Source organism: Hermetia illucens, chromosome 2, assembly GCF_905115235.1.
Source record: "Hermetia illucens chromosome 2, iHerIll2.2.curated.20191125, whole genome shotgun sequence".
NCBI classification, from domain to species: Eukaryota; Metazoa; Arthropoda; class Insecta; order Diptera; family Stratiomyidae; genus Hermetia; species Hermetia illucens.
Genome location: NC_051850.1, coordinates 116,843,204 through 116,858,635, shown reverse-complemented (window position 1 = coordinate 116,858,635; position 15,432 = coordinate 116,843,204). Strand labels below are relative to the sequence as shown.

Below are 15,432 nucleotides of genomic sequence, written 5' to 3'. Positions count from 1 at the left end.
CTGTGGCGGGTGTAGCCCTGGCAAAAACGATGCCAAATATGGAGGGACCACGGTATTCTTCTAGAATACTTACAGTGAGAGTGGTGCGTTCAGTCTTGCTGTATACGTTACCAGTTTTGGGTATAGCGCCGCGTCTTTTATGTAACGCACGTAAATTGAGTGGAGTTTACAGAAAAACAACCTTCATCATCTGACGAATGTTGCGTTGGGATCACGAGACAATCAGCTCAGCCGTTTCCGAGTAAATTGGGAGTGATAGACAGAAAGACAGATATTGAATCGATTTGAAAAGGTTTCCTTTCACACAAAACCTTAGAAAGGGACGCTGGACTCACAGGTTGATCCCTGCCAATGAGAGTAGCTAGAGAGAAAGCACGGAGATATAAATTATAGTCTTATCCCGATTTTCACTGGCCATGGACTGCGTCTTGACTGCGCCTTGATATGTCGTTTCCACAGTTATACTTACTTGTGCATTGTGGTCCAGTTGGGGGTGTTAGATTGCACGGTCAGAAGATTCGCTTTCGCATTACCGGTTTGAGTGACCGAAGATATCCACCATTGAAAATTCATCAATTCCGCTGGAATGTCCGGGCACTCATTAAGGCAAATAGGTGAAGAAAAAAGTGCGGAGGGTTGATCGGAGGCATGTTATCCCCGGTGAAATAACTGTAGTGGAAATTCCGGACCCACTAAAGCCGAAATTTTCCGCCGTACTCAGCCGATTGCGATGGTATGTCAAAAGTCACTCCAGCGGGGTTCAGAATGCAATGTATGCGAGGAAGTAGCACCAACAGAGCATCCAAACAGTCAGTCGGTAACAGAAGCAGAACAATATTGAGGTGGATGAAAGAATATTGAGGTGGACTCAGGGGGATCTTCGCTCAATATATTGAGTGAATTATTGCACTGGCATGCCACTATGCTGGCCAGCTTTCGTAAAGCCGATGAAAAGCTGATGAAGAAGATAGAAACTCCGTTCACTGTTCCAAAGTGATTCGTAGGGTATTGATGTGGTCAATGCAAGAGGATGGGAAGCGGAAACCAGATTGTTCTCTGTCGCAGCACCCCTATCATTTCACTCTCAAAACGGGCGCCCTTTTTTCGGATCCTAGCTTCTCATATTCCCAAGATGAAAGTAGCAGATCTACAGTAACTGCAAGTGCAGCATTATCGTTACGGTCGCCAAAACTGTGTTTCTCCATCGCTTGTCCTTATAAGGTATTGCTGGATCTCATCGTGGCATTCAAATCACCCATCAGTCCTCAATATCACCTTTAGAAAGCCACTCCCAACATCGTGTAATTGCTCGAAAAAAGCTTCCTCCTCCACTATATTGGAAGTCTCCGTTTGTTAATAAAACTGTACAATTGGGATGCGTCTTGACCTGAACCGGTGTGTTCCACCAGAAACCAGCTTCCGGGTCAAGAAAGCATGCTTCGCGGTAGCCGTTAGAAAAAACCCGACTCCACATTCGTGACTTCCCGCATATTCCCGCAAGAGGGAGAGGAGTATTCTCCACAGTCCCACCATCTTATTTCGCTTATACCCAGAATGTCCAGCTTGTATCACTGGAACTTCCGCTCGAGTTGGAGAGGGAATGAGCATTCTTAGGGCCCTTGCTACCGTTATGCGCACATCCCAGCAACCTATCATTTCATTTCTGTAATTTCCACCGCCTGGTCATTGGTGGCGCATTGTTCGAATACAGAGCTAAACATAAGGTCAGCTAGGTTTCAATTGACAGACGTCTTACGAGCAATCAGATCGACCACTTCGCGATCATCAGTAGATTTAGGAGTTGTCTGTTGGATGTTCGTCCCTTGTTATGTACAGGCGCTGACATCGGCCTCGAAACATCGACCACTTATATGATCCAGTTGTCGCTCAACAGTGGGAGAGTTATTTCGCAGTTCGGGTGCTACACAGGTCGTTGCCCATGTTCTGAAGGGGCATCTTAGATCTGACTGCGGAATCGCGGAAAGGGTTGAATGCCCTGTTGACACGGAAAACACAATTCGCCACTGTTCTTAGCCGTATCATATTCTATGAAATTCCTACACTTGTGGATGAAATGGCTTGTCAGAAGCGAAATCATTTCGGCCATCAATGCACTCAAACAGTGTAAAACCGCTGGGTTTGACCCCCCCCCCCTCCACGGTTACTTATCGCTGCACTTGCAGTTACTGCTGATCTGCTGCTTCCATCCATACGGAAATCTTGGAAATCCGAGACCTTTCCCAGAGAGGAGAGATTCCAATGAAGAGGGCACGTTTTGAGTGTGACGATTGGATAGGTATCTGTGCGTTCCCTCCCATTCCAAAGATAATAGCTAGAATAATCTTGGAACGCGTCAAAGAACATTTCGACGGCTTGTTTCGCTCGGGATCCTCCTGCATTGACCACACTTACGGATCCTTTTGGAGCAGAACGCGGATTTTATATTTTCTCTGCATGTGCTCTTCATTGATTTTGAGAAAGCTTTCGATAGGGTGGACAGGGAGTGTATTTGGAATTCTCTACGTAGGAGGGGCGGAGAGAAACTAATAGTTATTAGCAGTGGGACATGTGATGGCGCAAAATGCACGTGCTGCACCGAGTAAAATCTCTGAGAATTTTGAGGTCCAAAGAGGAGTCCCCTGTTAGCGATATTATTTGTTCTTATTATTGGTGACGACCTTCATTCTGCTTTGTCCGGAGGAGTTCAATGGACAATAACACCTCGAATACGTTGCTGAATCTGCTTGCTCTCTTACGGGATCATAGACTTTGGGCCCAGAGTGCTGGATTAGGAAAAGAGGCAAGTAAAGTTGGGCTGACTATAAGACCTAACAAGACCAAGGTTCTTAGTCTGATGGGTCAACGCGTACAGGCCTGTGACTCCTACGCACTGCAACAGGAAGACGGGATTGATAGTGGATAGGTCACACTTCAAATACGGGCGACAATGGAATCCACTTTTCCAAGATGGCCGACGAGTGGGTCGCACCAAGGGCACTTGCCGCAGAACAGTAGGGGAATGCGACCGTCTCGGGAAGCCGTGGTGGAAGCTGAAGCGCATTTCAGGTTACCGCGAGCGATGGCGCGTAGGTGTGGTTGACGCGGGTTTCGTAGCGAGCGAGTGCACTGAACAAAACAGAGAAGGAGAAAATTTCGAACTAATTATACTTTATTCAAACTTGAGTAGGCTCGTTTCCGCTAATAGGAGTACAACTGCAATCGAGCGAATGTTATATTTACGCGCTTTATATATTCTAATTATGCTGAAGCAACTTACCGGTGTATACTTGCATTTTTGTAATTTCATGACATCAAAAATGCTGACATTGTGTCTAGACTTTAGACAGGTGTCCAATTTTTGGGTTGCAAATGAATTTTGTTAAAAAATTGTAAGGCGATGACGGCTTTACCGTTTCTTACCAGTGCAGAGAGAAATCGTCAGACACTGCCTCACCTCTGCCCTGGGAGCAACGTGACCGAAGCGGCTCGCAGATGATAAGTGCCCCTTTATATAATTCGCAGAACATAACATAACTACGAATTATATTGAGCACAAATCCGCCAATTCTATTGACCAAAGCTTGGCCAGAGCTGAAAATAGTAAATTGCTCCCCATTTGGTCCGGGCCGGCATCAAGTTGATGTGCACTTAAGACCCCACAGTTCTCAAAAAAATGAATTTTGTTGTTTTCGAACTTTTACATATAATTTCTATTGCTCAGGTTGGAATTTATCTGGCAGGTATTTTAGTTACGTTGTCATCCGATGGCGTATACATAACTCGCGCTATACCCCACCAAGGGATGAAAGGCAACCATATATTCATATAATGCTATTAAATTGTTTAGGTCACTTGATAGCGGCTGGGCCATGGTTAAATTCCATGTCATTAACGCACTAAAAGTGTCCTATCTCTTTCTCCGTCACAGTTTTCCAATTTATCGTGAAGATATCCTTAATCGACTTACCATGGACCTTCATTTGAACATCGTTATTCTAAAACGTAATATGTTGGCTAATGACTGTCTGTCTGGGTTCGCTGACTTCGAAAGTTGCGTAGACCACTTTGTGGATTGTGTTGTTAACTTGATTCCACGATTCTTTGACATTCGTAATGGCTAGCGATCCCCACCATTTAATTTGGCGGCGGGCTTATATGCTCTCCATATTATTTTATCAGGAGCAAGATTGTAATCAACGACCGATCTTAAGATGCACTGGTCTCATAGCGAACTTTTTTGTTGAGGATGCATGGAGTCCTGAGTCCGCATCCACTTGATGACCGGCCGGAGCATTTGGGAAGCTACTTACTTCCTCTTTTGTGGTCCACGGTCCCCTCTTTTTGAGTTAGACACTCAAACTTTTAAAAAAGTAGTTGACTGACGTCCAGGGCAGGGGCAATTCATTAAACGTTGCCTCATATCCCCCCTGGGAATTTGGGTTTTCAAACTGTACTTACTTTATGAACCTACATGCTGACACGTGATTACTTCTAAACGTGTTCAATGGATCAATATTACAATGTGCAGCACTTTGCATTTCACAATGTAACATTGCCCCACAAGTATGTTTCGCACTTTGTTATATATAACTTTAATTTTCTACTACAACATCAGTCATAGACTTGCCAGTAGGAACCACTGGGTCACCTTATCACAGCTTCTGCCACCGTACCACCCAGTTTACGCTACCTCAAACCTTCCTCACTTACCTGCGCTCTGGGTCAACGTGCTATGTAAATAACATTCATTTATTTAAGTCAGGGGCAGTAAGAAAAATAGTTCAATTATAGTCGTAAATAGTGTTTAAACGAGGTGATTGCAGGGGCTACCTCACGATCCTTGATGACCATATTATAAGAGCCAACTGAGCCCTGTATATAAAGGGCTGCATTTCCTCTTACCTGGAATTCACTTGAATTGTGCAAAACTTTGTCGCCGAACATCCATTTCAAGTTAAGTCGCCGCTTCGTCGGAGAGACAATGCATTCTATTTCGTAACTTGCATCTTCCAACACTTCCATGTCAGGCTCTACCATTTTGATGTCAAGTGATAACGCTTCCACTATAAACATTGTAACATAAGGTGTTAACAAGCGTGCTATTGTAGCCAAGACTTATACGTATAAATTAGGGTCTACGGTTAGTCTGAAGCTGCTTTTTGAAACGAACACTGCTTTCAATCTCTTCATTAGACAATAAATAATCATCCCTTGGAGTTTGTATAAAAATGGTGAAATAACTAACCTTGCAGGAAGACATTCCCGTCGTCTGTACCGTTAAAGTTTTCTGCTACGCAAGTGTAGTCACCAGCATGCTCCAGTTCTGCCTTAGGGATCATCAAAATGTGCATATCTCCTGCACTAAAAGTTTTGGTTATACCTCTAAACCATTAGTAAGTAGCGCTACCACGGAAATACCTGGTTATCTGCCGGCTCTCATCTTTGGGCGTTATAACTTCATCATTGAACTTCCAGCTAACTTTAACGGGTTTCGCTGAAACCACTTCACAAGTGAGTTCAACCCGTTCTTCTTCAGTTACAGAAACCTCATCCATATCCATTAGAACTTTCGGTTTTAGCCCATCTGAAAATGTAATGATTAGAACAAAAATATATTAATTGCCCCGATTAACGGGACAATCCTGAGGGAGGAAAGACCGGATAATTGATAGAAATTTGTATTCTGGGCGACTTTGCTGGTACCACGACAAGCTAAAAGGATATGGAATCGTTTCGGTTGACATTCAATTGTATTTATCGAACCTAAGGTAATTGGATCAGTGTATGTCCCAAACCATGCCGAATTGAAACCCTTTCACAGGACACAATGACTACATGGACCTAACGCTATGAGACTCAGAGGGGAGGAGGAGGAATGGAAGTTCCTTGGGAAGGTCCATGAGGGAGCTGAAACGTACTTCACCAAACCATGTGTACTAGGCACCGTCGATATCATTTAATTCATTCATTCTCCAAGTTCTCTTGGGACCAATATAGGATACTGTTTAAGAGATTATGAGTCCCCAATCTGAAACTATAGTTATCATTCCCTAAGAGGGCATTACTTTGCCCGATTCCTAAACGCGTCCGCAATTCACAATTCAGAAGTCAGTAATATTACATCAAGCTTTCACCTTTCCAGCATTTCTACACAGTTAGAATAGCACTCTACAAATTTGTAGCAGTGCCAGCAAAGAACAACTTTACCTAACCCGGTTCTTAAACATTCACCATCCAGTTGTTATGTGTTGATATACCTGTAAGGTTAGTATTGACCATATCAGATGAATGTCACCAAAGAATGGATTCTTCTTCAAGTCAATCACTACTAGCCTAAGCAAAATTCAGATGACCTTAACAAGTTTGGTCCGCAGTAGCCCATCATCAATATTACATAACCGGTACTTCCTCTTGTAATTTAGTTCGAATAAAGTATACCTTGAACATTTTTGACCCTTTTGCCTCCAATAGTTTAGTAGCGTACAGGTTTGTCAAAACGCTTCGCTAAGTAGTAAGCAATTTATAGTAATACCGAGATCGGGCGGTAGCAACTCCAGCGCGAACATAGTAGATGAACGATTTTTGAGGTAATCAGAGGACTGCTCAACGTCCTGAATGCAGCTTGATTATCGTTATAGATTGCGATGCACCTGCCATTAAACCATTCGTCAACCACCCAGGTTATTGCGATTAGAATCGCATACACTTCAGCCTGAAGGACAGTTGCGTATTGAACAAATTTGAGAAGTAGACTGTTGTTCCAGTATCCTTTCGTATAGCCCCAGTTTTCCTTAGGTTTCTCTTCTATGAGAGATTCATCGATCCGATAATAGAGATCGAGGCGATACGTCGGTTCCAATAGCTTACATAGGAATATCAATGATAACGGACTGCGGATTATTCAGTTACCAGTATCACACGAAATGGTTGTTGGAAGTACCTGGTTTGCGCGGAAAGCGGTCCACAAACATACGAGGGCCTCTCCAGACGTGACCACTTTCAACCAAATTCACTACGAGCTGATTGAACGCCGCCACCTATCAACCTTGATGAATGTCAGAACATATAGGGGGCTTATATAGACTCGGACCACTATCTCGTTGGCATGGTGCTCCGAGCTCGAATTACAACACCACCTACAATCCCCTCTGACAATCGTCTGAGAGTGAATACCGAAGCCATTCACAACACAGCCCTCCGCAACACCTATATGAGGGAAATGGATGCCGCAATAACCGCAGTCAACAGATATTTTGAAGATGAAGTATTAACAAATAATTTTCAAAACCACCTGAAGAACGTTATCATTGATACGGCCACAAAGATACTTGGCCCCAGCCGCAAGAAAAGTCGGAACAGCTGGTTTGACGATGAATGTAAGCTAGCTACGGAACGGAACGGAAGAATGCATCATGCCGAGTAATGTTGCATTCCCAAAGAACGCGGGCACGCGCAGGACTTATCACGAACTCCGTCGAGCGGAGAAACGACTTCACAGCCGAAAAAAGGAAGCCTGGGAGAACCAACAAGTTTGTGAACTAGAAAAGTACAGGGAGCAACCGCATCAGGTGCAGAAGTTTTACCAACAAGTCAGCAGGATGAAGCCTTATACACCCGGATGCTCATCCTGCCGAGGCAAAGAGGGAAATCTCATTTCTGACAGAATGGGCATATTGGAGCGATGGGTTAAGTATTTTGATGAACAGCTCAACAACCAAAATATCGGCGAGTTGTAGGTCCCGCCAACTAAAGACGACGGGCAAAATCTGCCATCACCAAGCATAGAAGAAACAGTCCGTGCAATTCATCGGCTTAAAAACCATAAGTCGCCAGGCGCCGATGGAATTACAGCCGAATTGGTTAAATATGGAGGCGACCAATTACACCAAGTGATTTATCAAATTATGCTGAAGGTGTGGGGCAGTGAATCAACGCCTGACGACTGGCCACGAGGCATTATCTGTCTCATACATTAAAAGCAAGATATCACACAGTGCAGCAATTATAGAGGTATTATTTTGCTGAGTACCATCTATAAGATATTCTCCGCTATCTTGCTAGGTCGGATAGCCTCATACGCCCAAAACATCATAGGCCCATACCAAAGAGGCTTTATTTCAGGCAAATCAGCAACAGATCAGATTTTCTCTGCGCGGCAAGATCATCCGACATCAACAACGGTTTACGAGAAGAGGATGCCCTATTATCCGTCTTCTTTAACCTGGTACTCGAGAAAGTAATCCAAGATGCTGAGGTAAATGCGAGGAGCACGATCCTCTTTTAGTCTATCCAACTACCACATTATGCTGACGATGTCGACATCGTGGGGAGAGCGACCTGAGACGTATAAACTGTTTTCATCCAGATCGAGCAGGCAGCACGAGATCTTGAGCTGCACATTATTGAAGGCAAGACGAAGTACATGGTGAAGACATCAGAGCCAAACCGAACGCAAGAACGAACAACATCGAACCGCACTGGCCAAACGAAAACAATTAAGATAGGAGACTACAACTTTGAGACGGTTGAAAATTTCTCCTATCTAGGGTCGAAAATCACAACCGATAACAGCTATGACGATGAAATTCGCGCACGATTGTTGGCAGCCAATAGACCCTATTTCAGCTTACAAAAACTATTTCCGTCGAAACGTCTCACCATAATGAAGAAATCTATGAGCGATACTACGACCCTCTGGTTGTGGATAAAATCCGGCTCAACAGGTTGCGGTGGGCGGGTCACTTATGAGGATGATCCAGCCCGGAAAGTCTACAAGGGCAATATCTATGGTAGAAAAAGAAGACGAGGCAGACCCAGCCTAAGATGGGGCGATGGCGTAGGTCAGGACGTCAGACAGCTTGTAGGGATATCGAATCAGCGGATCTCGGTCCAAAACCGGGATGTCTGGAGTTCCTTTCTAAGGCAGGCCTAGACCGGATACCGATTGTTGTGCCGTTAGTGATGATGATAATGTCAAAAAACTGGCTTTTGCTATTTGGGTGTTCGTTATTTCACGAGTCTAATATACTAGACAATGACCAACTATTTCAATGTAAAGGTAATCCAGTTGGAACTGTTCCGTTGGCCTTACTCATGGCACCGAACATCGGGCTAATGATAACAACATATATCTATTCGTTTTGAGAGCCATGGCCAGCTTTGGTCAGCAAGGCGGATTTGCGCTCAATATAATTCGTAGGCATGTCGTGTTTTACGAATTATATAAAGGAGCATTCAACATCTGCGAGCCGCTACGGTCACGCTGCTCCCAGGGCAGAGGTGAGGCAGCGTCTGACGATTTGCCTCTGCCCTGGTAAGAAACCGTAAAGCCGCCGTCGCTTGACTTTTTTTAACATATATCTACATTATCTAAGCTCCCGTGTTGAGCAAAAGGTCCTCCTCCCTCCTCCTTTTTGTAAATAATCCAAAGGTGGTTCTATTAAAATTTATTGAAAGTACATGCCTCGGTCGCCAATTGCCAATCAAATGAACGGCGCATTGTATGTTCTTACATACTGTTCCGAGATCCCGATTAACACTCAGCAAAGCCACGTCATCTCCAAAAACTTGGGCGTGAATGGCCAGATTTTGCCGTTCAGAAAGAAGTGATTCGACTAACATATTCTACATAAGCGCCGATAGCACCCCGGCAGTCTACGTTGCTTATGTCATTAGGTAGCGAAAAACACCCACTTCAACATTCAACAATCTCCCTCTAGCATACTGTAGATCCTCTTAGTTAACACGGACAATCCTATCCTATTACAGTGAAAATAATATTAAGCTGGTTTGCCCGACATTCTTTGAATTGTCATCTTTCCAAGGTTTCGGTATTTAGACTATCTTACGCTTCTGCCAAAAGGTAAGCACCTAGTATAGAGCAAGACATGTTCCAAAAATATTTCTTGGAAGTCGCTCTGAGTGTTGTGTACCCTTAGTACTGCGGATACATACCATCCGTGCCAGGTGCTTTGAAATATTGGAACAAGAGTAAAGCAACTCTAGCTCTTTCATTGGTGACCAGCACTCTCGTTGTTTCCCAACTCCCCTTACCACACTTTACTATTTAAAGGTTTGCACTAGCTGCCAGTTATCTCCCTACCACTTGTGTTACCTGTTATCCCAAATGGTGTACTTCCAAGAGAATTTGTACTGATTTCATTTTGGGATCCATGGAAGTCCGATGTGGCTTTCTGGGAGGGTCTAACTTGGTGGACTCATTCCTTTTAAGGACTCGGCACATCCTAGAAGCTTCTCTTCCACTTTACAGTTCCTGATAGTATGCTCTAAAGGAGTCCCGGGTTGGGTTGTTGTACTCTCCTTTCGGGTGGATCGCGCCGTAGACACTGGGTGCAGACTTTCCACTGAAGTAGAGAGCATAATATCAACAGATTTCTGTGTGGAGTACATGAATCTAGTGAAGCCTCCGAAATCTGTGTCTCTGTGACTTGATTACTAAAAAATGTAGAGAGTTGAAATCCACTGCTTCCATTTTCATGTGTTTTGAATACTTCTAGTGTAGTAGCAATCTAATGCATGTTACCCCACCACGACAAGGCGTGTATCGAGAAGCAGTTTCTCTCGGACCGTGTTGGGGTGATATGCATTAAATCGTGCGCCACTTCTCCAGTTTTCTGAAAACTCTGGTAGAAATTTGTTGTCAAAGGTACACCTATTGTGGCCTACCCTCTAGCACGTGATCAACAGGTACCATCGCCTTGATGAATAATAACACTAATATTGTGAAGATACTAAGGAAGGAGAAAGAAATGACTGCGGTTGGGCTTGTCACAGTATCCATGGTATGAGTGTCAAGGACTGAAACGCCGGGTAAGACTTCCAGCGCCCAAAGTGAATCCCTGAAGCTGCGCAGATCGCTTTAGGCATAAACCGCGCGGGGGTCGACTGTCCTTGCCAGAGTTGAAGAGGCTTACCCGTAAATGTGTAGTAGTTTTTAAGTATATCAAAGTTGAAGTAGTGGACACTATCGCTCGGCGTGAACCAACCTGGTGCTCTCCCTGCACGTTAATCGTGAACGTTGAAAAGGGCGAATACTGCCTTAAATTCCTTTATTAACGTAATAACCGAATTGCGGAAGGATTATCATAAGTTCCGCTGTTTGACGCAGGCTTCGAATAACCGTACCCAACAGCACATCTACTGCGTGCCTGGAGGGGAGTATTTATTTTCATACCGCTGAAGAGGGGTAAGATTGACAATGGTCAACAAAGTCAAAGAGGGCATTAGCGTGCTGACAATTCTGTATGTTTAACACAGCCAAAAACTCCTGCTGCCAATTTGGTTTAAGAACAGGGTGATTTACAGTGGTTGCTGTCATCTTTTGTTGCCGAACGCGTTGTTTTAGCCAGGCACATGGTAGACTTAGGCATATTGATTACCCAAATTTCAAGCGAGAATGAAGGTATGCAGAAAATCTTTAAGGTATTATCCACTAGCTGTCAGTTTAGCAAAGGGCTGGTGCCCGATGATGGCCACATTTTCTTTTCAAGAGCACGCTGCTGTCAGCGTCAGTAATTCTATGCTGATTCAAGGGAGCTTCATCCGCATAAGACTGTTAGAAAACTGCTGATATGTTGCCCATTACGTTCGGATTTTTCTTTTCGTCGAGAAAATTGATTTCGAACTCTGGGAGGCAGGATGAGTGAAGGTCTTTGGACACACATATTCATTCCCTTCTCTCTTCTTCTCTCCCTTCCCTTTAGTGAAAAGAATTTCCTGACTTGAAAGCTTTTCCGGGCGAGATGGGGACCGCTAGCTGGAATTAATGTGTCAAACGTTTTTAGACTAGTTATCTAATGGCGGAAAGGCGCTTAGAAAGTGGTCCGACCGCTGACCATTGCGGGAGTCCAATACAAATTGTGTAGTATCAGTAGCTTTTAGTTTTGTTGACACTATGCAATTTTAAATTCACTTCAAGTAATTTCTCATAAAATGGGAATTTTCGTCTGCTGAAGTATTGTTAATAACTATAGAATTTGCACCAAACTTTCCGATCTTATTGGCGACTTCTATACCTTATACATGCCAAAGTGTAATTGCGACGTGTGCAGTTCACAACCTCGATTTTTTTCAGTAACGCCACTGACGGCAAAGCGAGACTTTGCATCATCATTCTATGAAAGACGACACATGTGCACATATAGTATGTGCATTTATAGTAAGGATACAGGAAAACTTCAACTTCCAATTATTTTATATTTTATCATGGACCTCGTAATTAAATCAACATTTTTGAAAACTGTTTTTTATCCTGAAATGATATTTGATAAGATTACTTATACTTACATTGCGTTTCCAGAATCACATACTTCTTCGCTGGTTTACCAACCCCATTAGATGCTTCGCATATATGGGCTCCATAATGACTTGGTGTGAATTTCTCAATAATATTACTTGATGTCTCTCCACTTTCCCGTGTCCACTTTATAATCGGCTTGGGATTCCCTTCGGCGGTACAATCCAACATCACTCTGTCCTCGTATTTCACAATATACTCTGAAGTAAATGATATGTTTTAAGTAGTGTTGCTCGGAGTATTTTCATAGAACCCTTATCTCACTTTCTAACAACGGCCCAAATATTTCTGGCTGATAAAGAACTTTCAAATATCCTGTTGAATTCAGAGAGATTCCATTATGAGTTCCGATGCAGGTGTAAGTTCCATCGTGTTTTCGATTCACTCCATGGAGTTTAAGAGTTCGCCCTGCAACCTTTAAAGAGAAATTTTTTCTGTGATACCACTGAAAAGAAAAACATATGTACCGTGAAATGAGCAGAGTCTGATAGATGTTCCCCATTGAATAGCCACTGCACGGGAATTAGGCGTTTTTCTGGAGTGATCGTACATTTGATTTCGAAGTTTGCTTCGTGCTCTGTAGCCTGCATATCCGTCTGCGCCATCTCAATTTGCCAGGGTATTGGTTCGACTGCAAAAAAACAGTGCAAGAAGACTGTAAGTGTAAATGGGCCAAGTAGTAAACTCCAGGACAACTGATGCGGAATACGGCCTTCTGGAAGCCAACCTATCAATCTCTAGGGTTGATGCGTGGCTCTCCAAGAACCAAGCCTCTCACTAACCAAGTCCGATACTGGGCAATGATAACCACACATTGTTCGAGGTGACCCTACCATTGACAAAACGCTACGAAACTAGCTCGAGGATCGAAAAACACTTCAGAAAGCAAGGTCTGAGGTCACCAGATTAGACACACCACAGAAGGAAACTGGTCTGAGTGGGGCGCTATCTGAAGGATGGCCTGAAACCAGACGAGGCCCTTAAGAAGGCTCAGGAAAGACCTAAGGCTTTTGCATGAGAGCCATGAAAGCGAAGAGAAGCGGAAATCAACCTGGAAGAGAGAAATACTTCCAATAGATCTGCACCCGAGCCCAAGCGAGGGGAAATCTCGGGCGGTTAGGGATGAAGGCAGGAGCCAGGAGACCAGCCATTAGCTATCCTAATACTGTAAAGAGCATTCAACTGGCCATAATACCGGAAGTATTTCTGGAGCTCACTCACTCGTGAGAAGCAGGAAATAATTGAGGATCTCATTGTCATGAAGATAAGTGGGAGATGCAATAAAGAGTTTGTGTTCACTGGCATACGCTTTCGATCAGACAAGATTTACTAGACATAATTTTATGGAGGGCAACTTGCCATAAAAATCACCTGAATGACAACAGGACTCATCTATAGGTGAACGGGGTGAAGTCAGGAGCGAAATAGAGCTAGAAATAGTGGTGAAAGGTTTCCACAGAGTCATCAAATGAGGCAAGCTGTCCAACTAAAACAGTCAAGTCATCAAGGGATGTACGCTGGTGGGACAGGAACTGCGCCAGAATGAGAAAGAAGGTGCGAAAACTCTTCAACCGGCCGAAACAAACTGGGGACTGGCAGAGGTACGAAAGGTCATTGATAGCGCATAGCAACGCGATCATGGAAGCAAAACGAAAGAGTTTCAGGGAATTCCGTGAAGGAATAGAACAAACCACAGAAGTATCCAAGCTATATAAAGCTACAGCCAAAGACAAAGCAATATCTTCTGTCTGCCTGAAGAACGAAGATACGACATTTACCGAGAATGGGGGGGGGGGGGGGGGGCAGGATACATCTGCTTCTCAGAACTCAAATCTGGGGGTCCTAACACACAGCGAAAAACAATAGCATTCCGTCTGATACCCCAATAACGGGCAGGAGGTGAAAAAAGAAAGAATTGAAAACTGGCCGAATAGATATGCTCGGAAGCTTCAGTAAAATGGGCAGTGGGGACCTTTAACTCACTGAAGTCACCTCGAGTAGATAGCATTTTCCCACCACTACTCCAGAAAGAGATACGGCCTATTTTATGATCTTACCTAAGATTCCAAAAGTGGATAAAAATCATCCTTTTTACCTTAAATTTTTTAGACCAATTTGCCTGACATTGTTCGTATCGCTAACGGTCAACCGAAACACTACTCAAGGTTGTCCACAAAGGCGGGGTATAATCACCATGGAAGTGGAGCATGGTAGTTGATGAACTCGAGGTACACGTTCAAGATTACGCTGATGATATTGTTTTAATCTATTGAGGCAAATATAAAGATACCCTGTGTGACAGTATTCAAACAGACTGCGAATTACAAGTAGCTGATGCAGAAAAGCGGGACTGCGCATAAATTCAGCCAAGGTCAATATAGTACCATTCACTAGGAAGTGTAAGCTTGATAACCTGAGAGCCATTAGATGGCATGACATGGAGGTGAAACGGGAACAGAACAGAACAGAACAGAACAGAACAGAACAGAACAGAACAGAACAGAACAGAACAGAACAGAACAGAACAGAACAGAACAGAACAGAACAGAACAGAACAGAACAGAACAGAACAGAACAGAACAGAACAGAACAGAACAGAACAGAACAGAACAGAACAGAACAGAACAGAACAGAACAGAACAGAACAGAACAGAACAGAACAGAACAGAACAGAACAGAACAGAACAGAACAGAACAGAACAGAACAGAACAGAACAGAACAGAACAGAACAGAACAGAACAGAACAGAACAGAACAGAACAGAACAGAACAGAACAGAACAGAACAGAACAGAACAGAACAGAACAGAACAGAACAGAACAGAACAGAACAGAACAGAACAGAACAGAACAGAACAGAACAGAACAGAACAGAACAGAACAGAACAGAACAGAACAGAACAGAACAGAACAGAACAGAACAGAACAGAACAGAACAGAACAGAACAGAACAGAACAGAACAGAACAGAACAGAACAGAACAGAACAGAACAGAACAGAACAGAACAGAACAGAACAGAACAGAACAGAACAGAACAGAACAGAACAGAACAGAACAGAACAGAACAGAACAGAACAGAACAGAACAGAACAGAACAGAACAGAACAGAACAGAAC

The 15,432-nt window shown here is 43.6% G+C and overlaps 1 protein-coding gene across 1 annotated transcript in view; it reads right to left on the bottom strand.

Moving 5' to 3' along the window:
- Positions 1-15,432, bottom strand: part of LOC119650353 (hemicentin-1-like) — a 118,369-nt gene that overhangs the window by 53,969 nt on the left and 48,968 nt on the right. Inside the window, exons 9-14 of the mRNA XM_038053035.1 lie at positions 12,784-12,947; positions 12,581-12,731; positions 12,307-12,516; positions 5,419-5,584; positions 5,246-5,361; positions 4,903-5,063 (exon numbers count right to left, since the gene is read on the bottom strand). Of these exons, the coding sequence (XP_037908963.1) occupies positions 4,903-5,063; positions 5,246-5,361; positions 5,419-5,584; positions 12,307-12,516; positions 12,581-12,731; positions 12,784-12,947 (968 nt within the window). The remainder of the gene's footprint in view (positions 1-4,902; positions 5,064-5,245; positions 5,362-5,418; positions 5,585-12,306; positions 12,517-12,580; positions 12,732-12,783; positions 12,948-15,432) is intronic.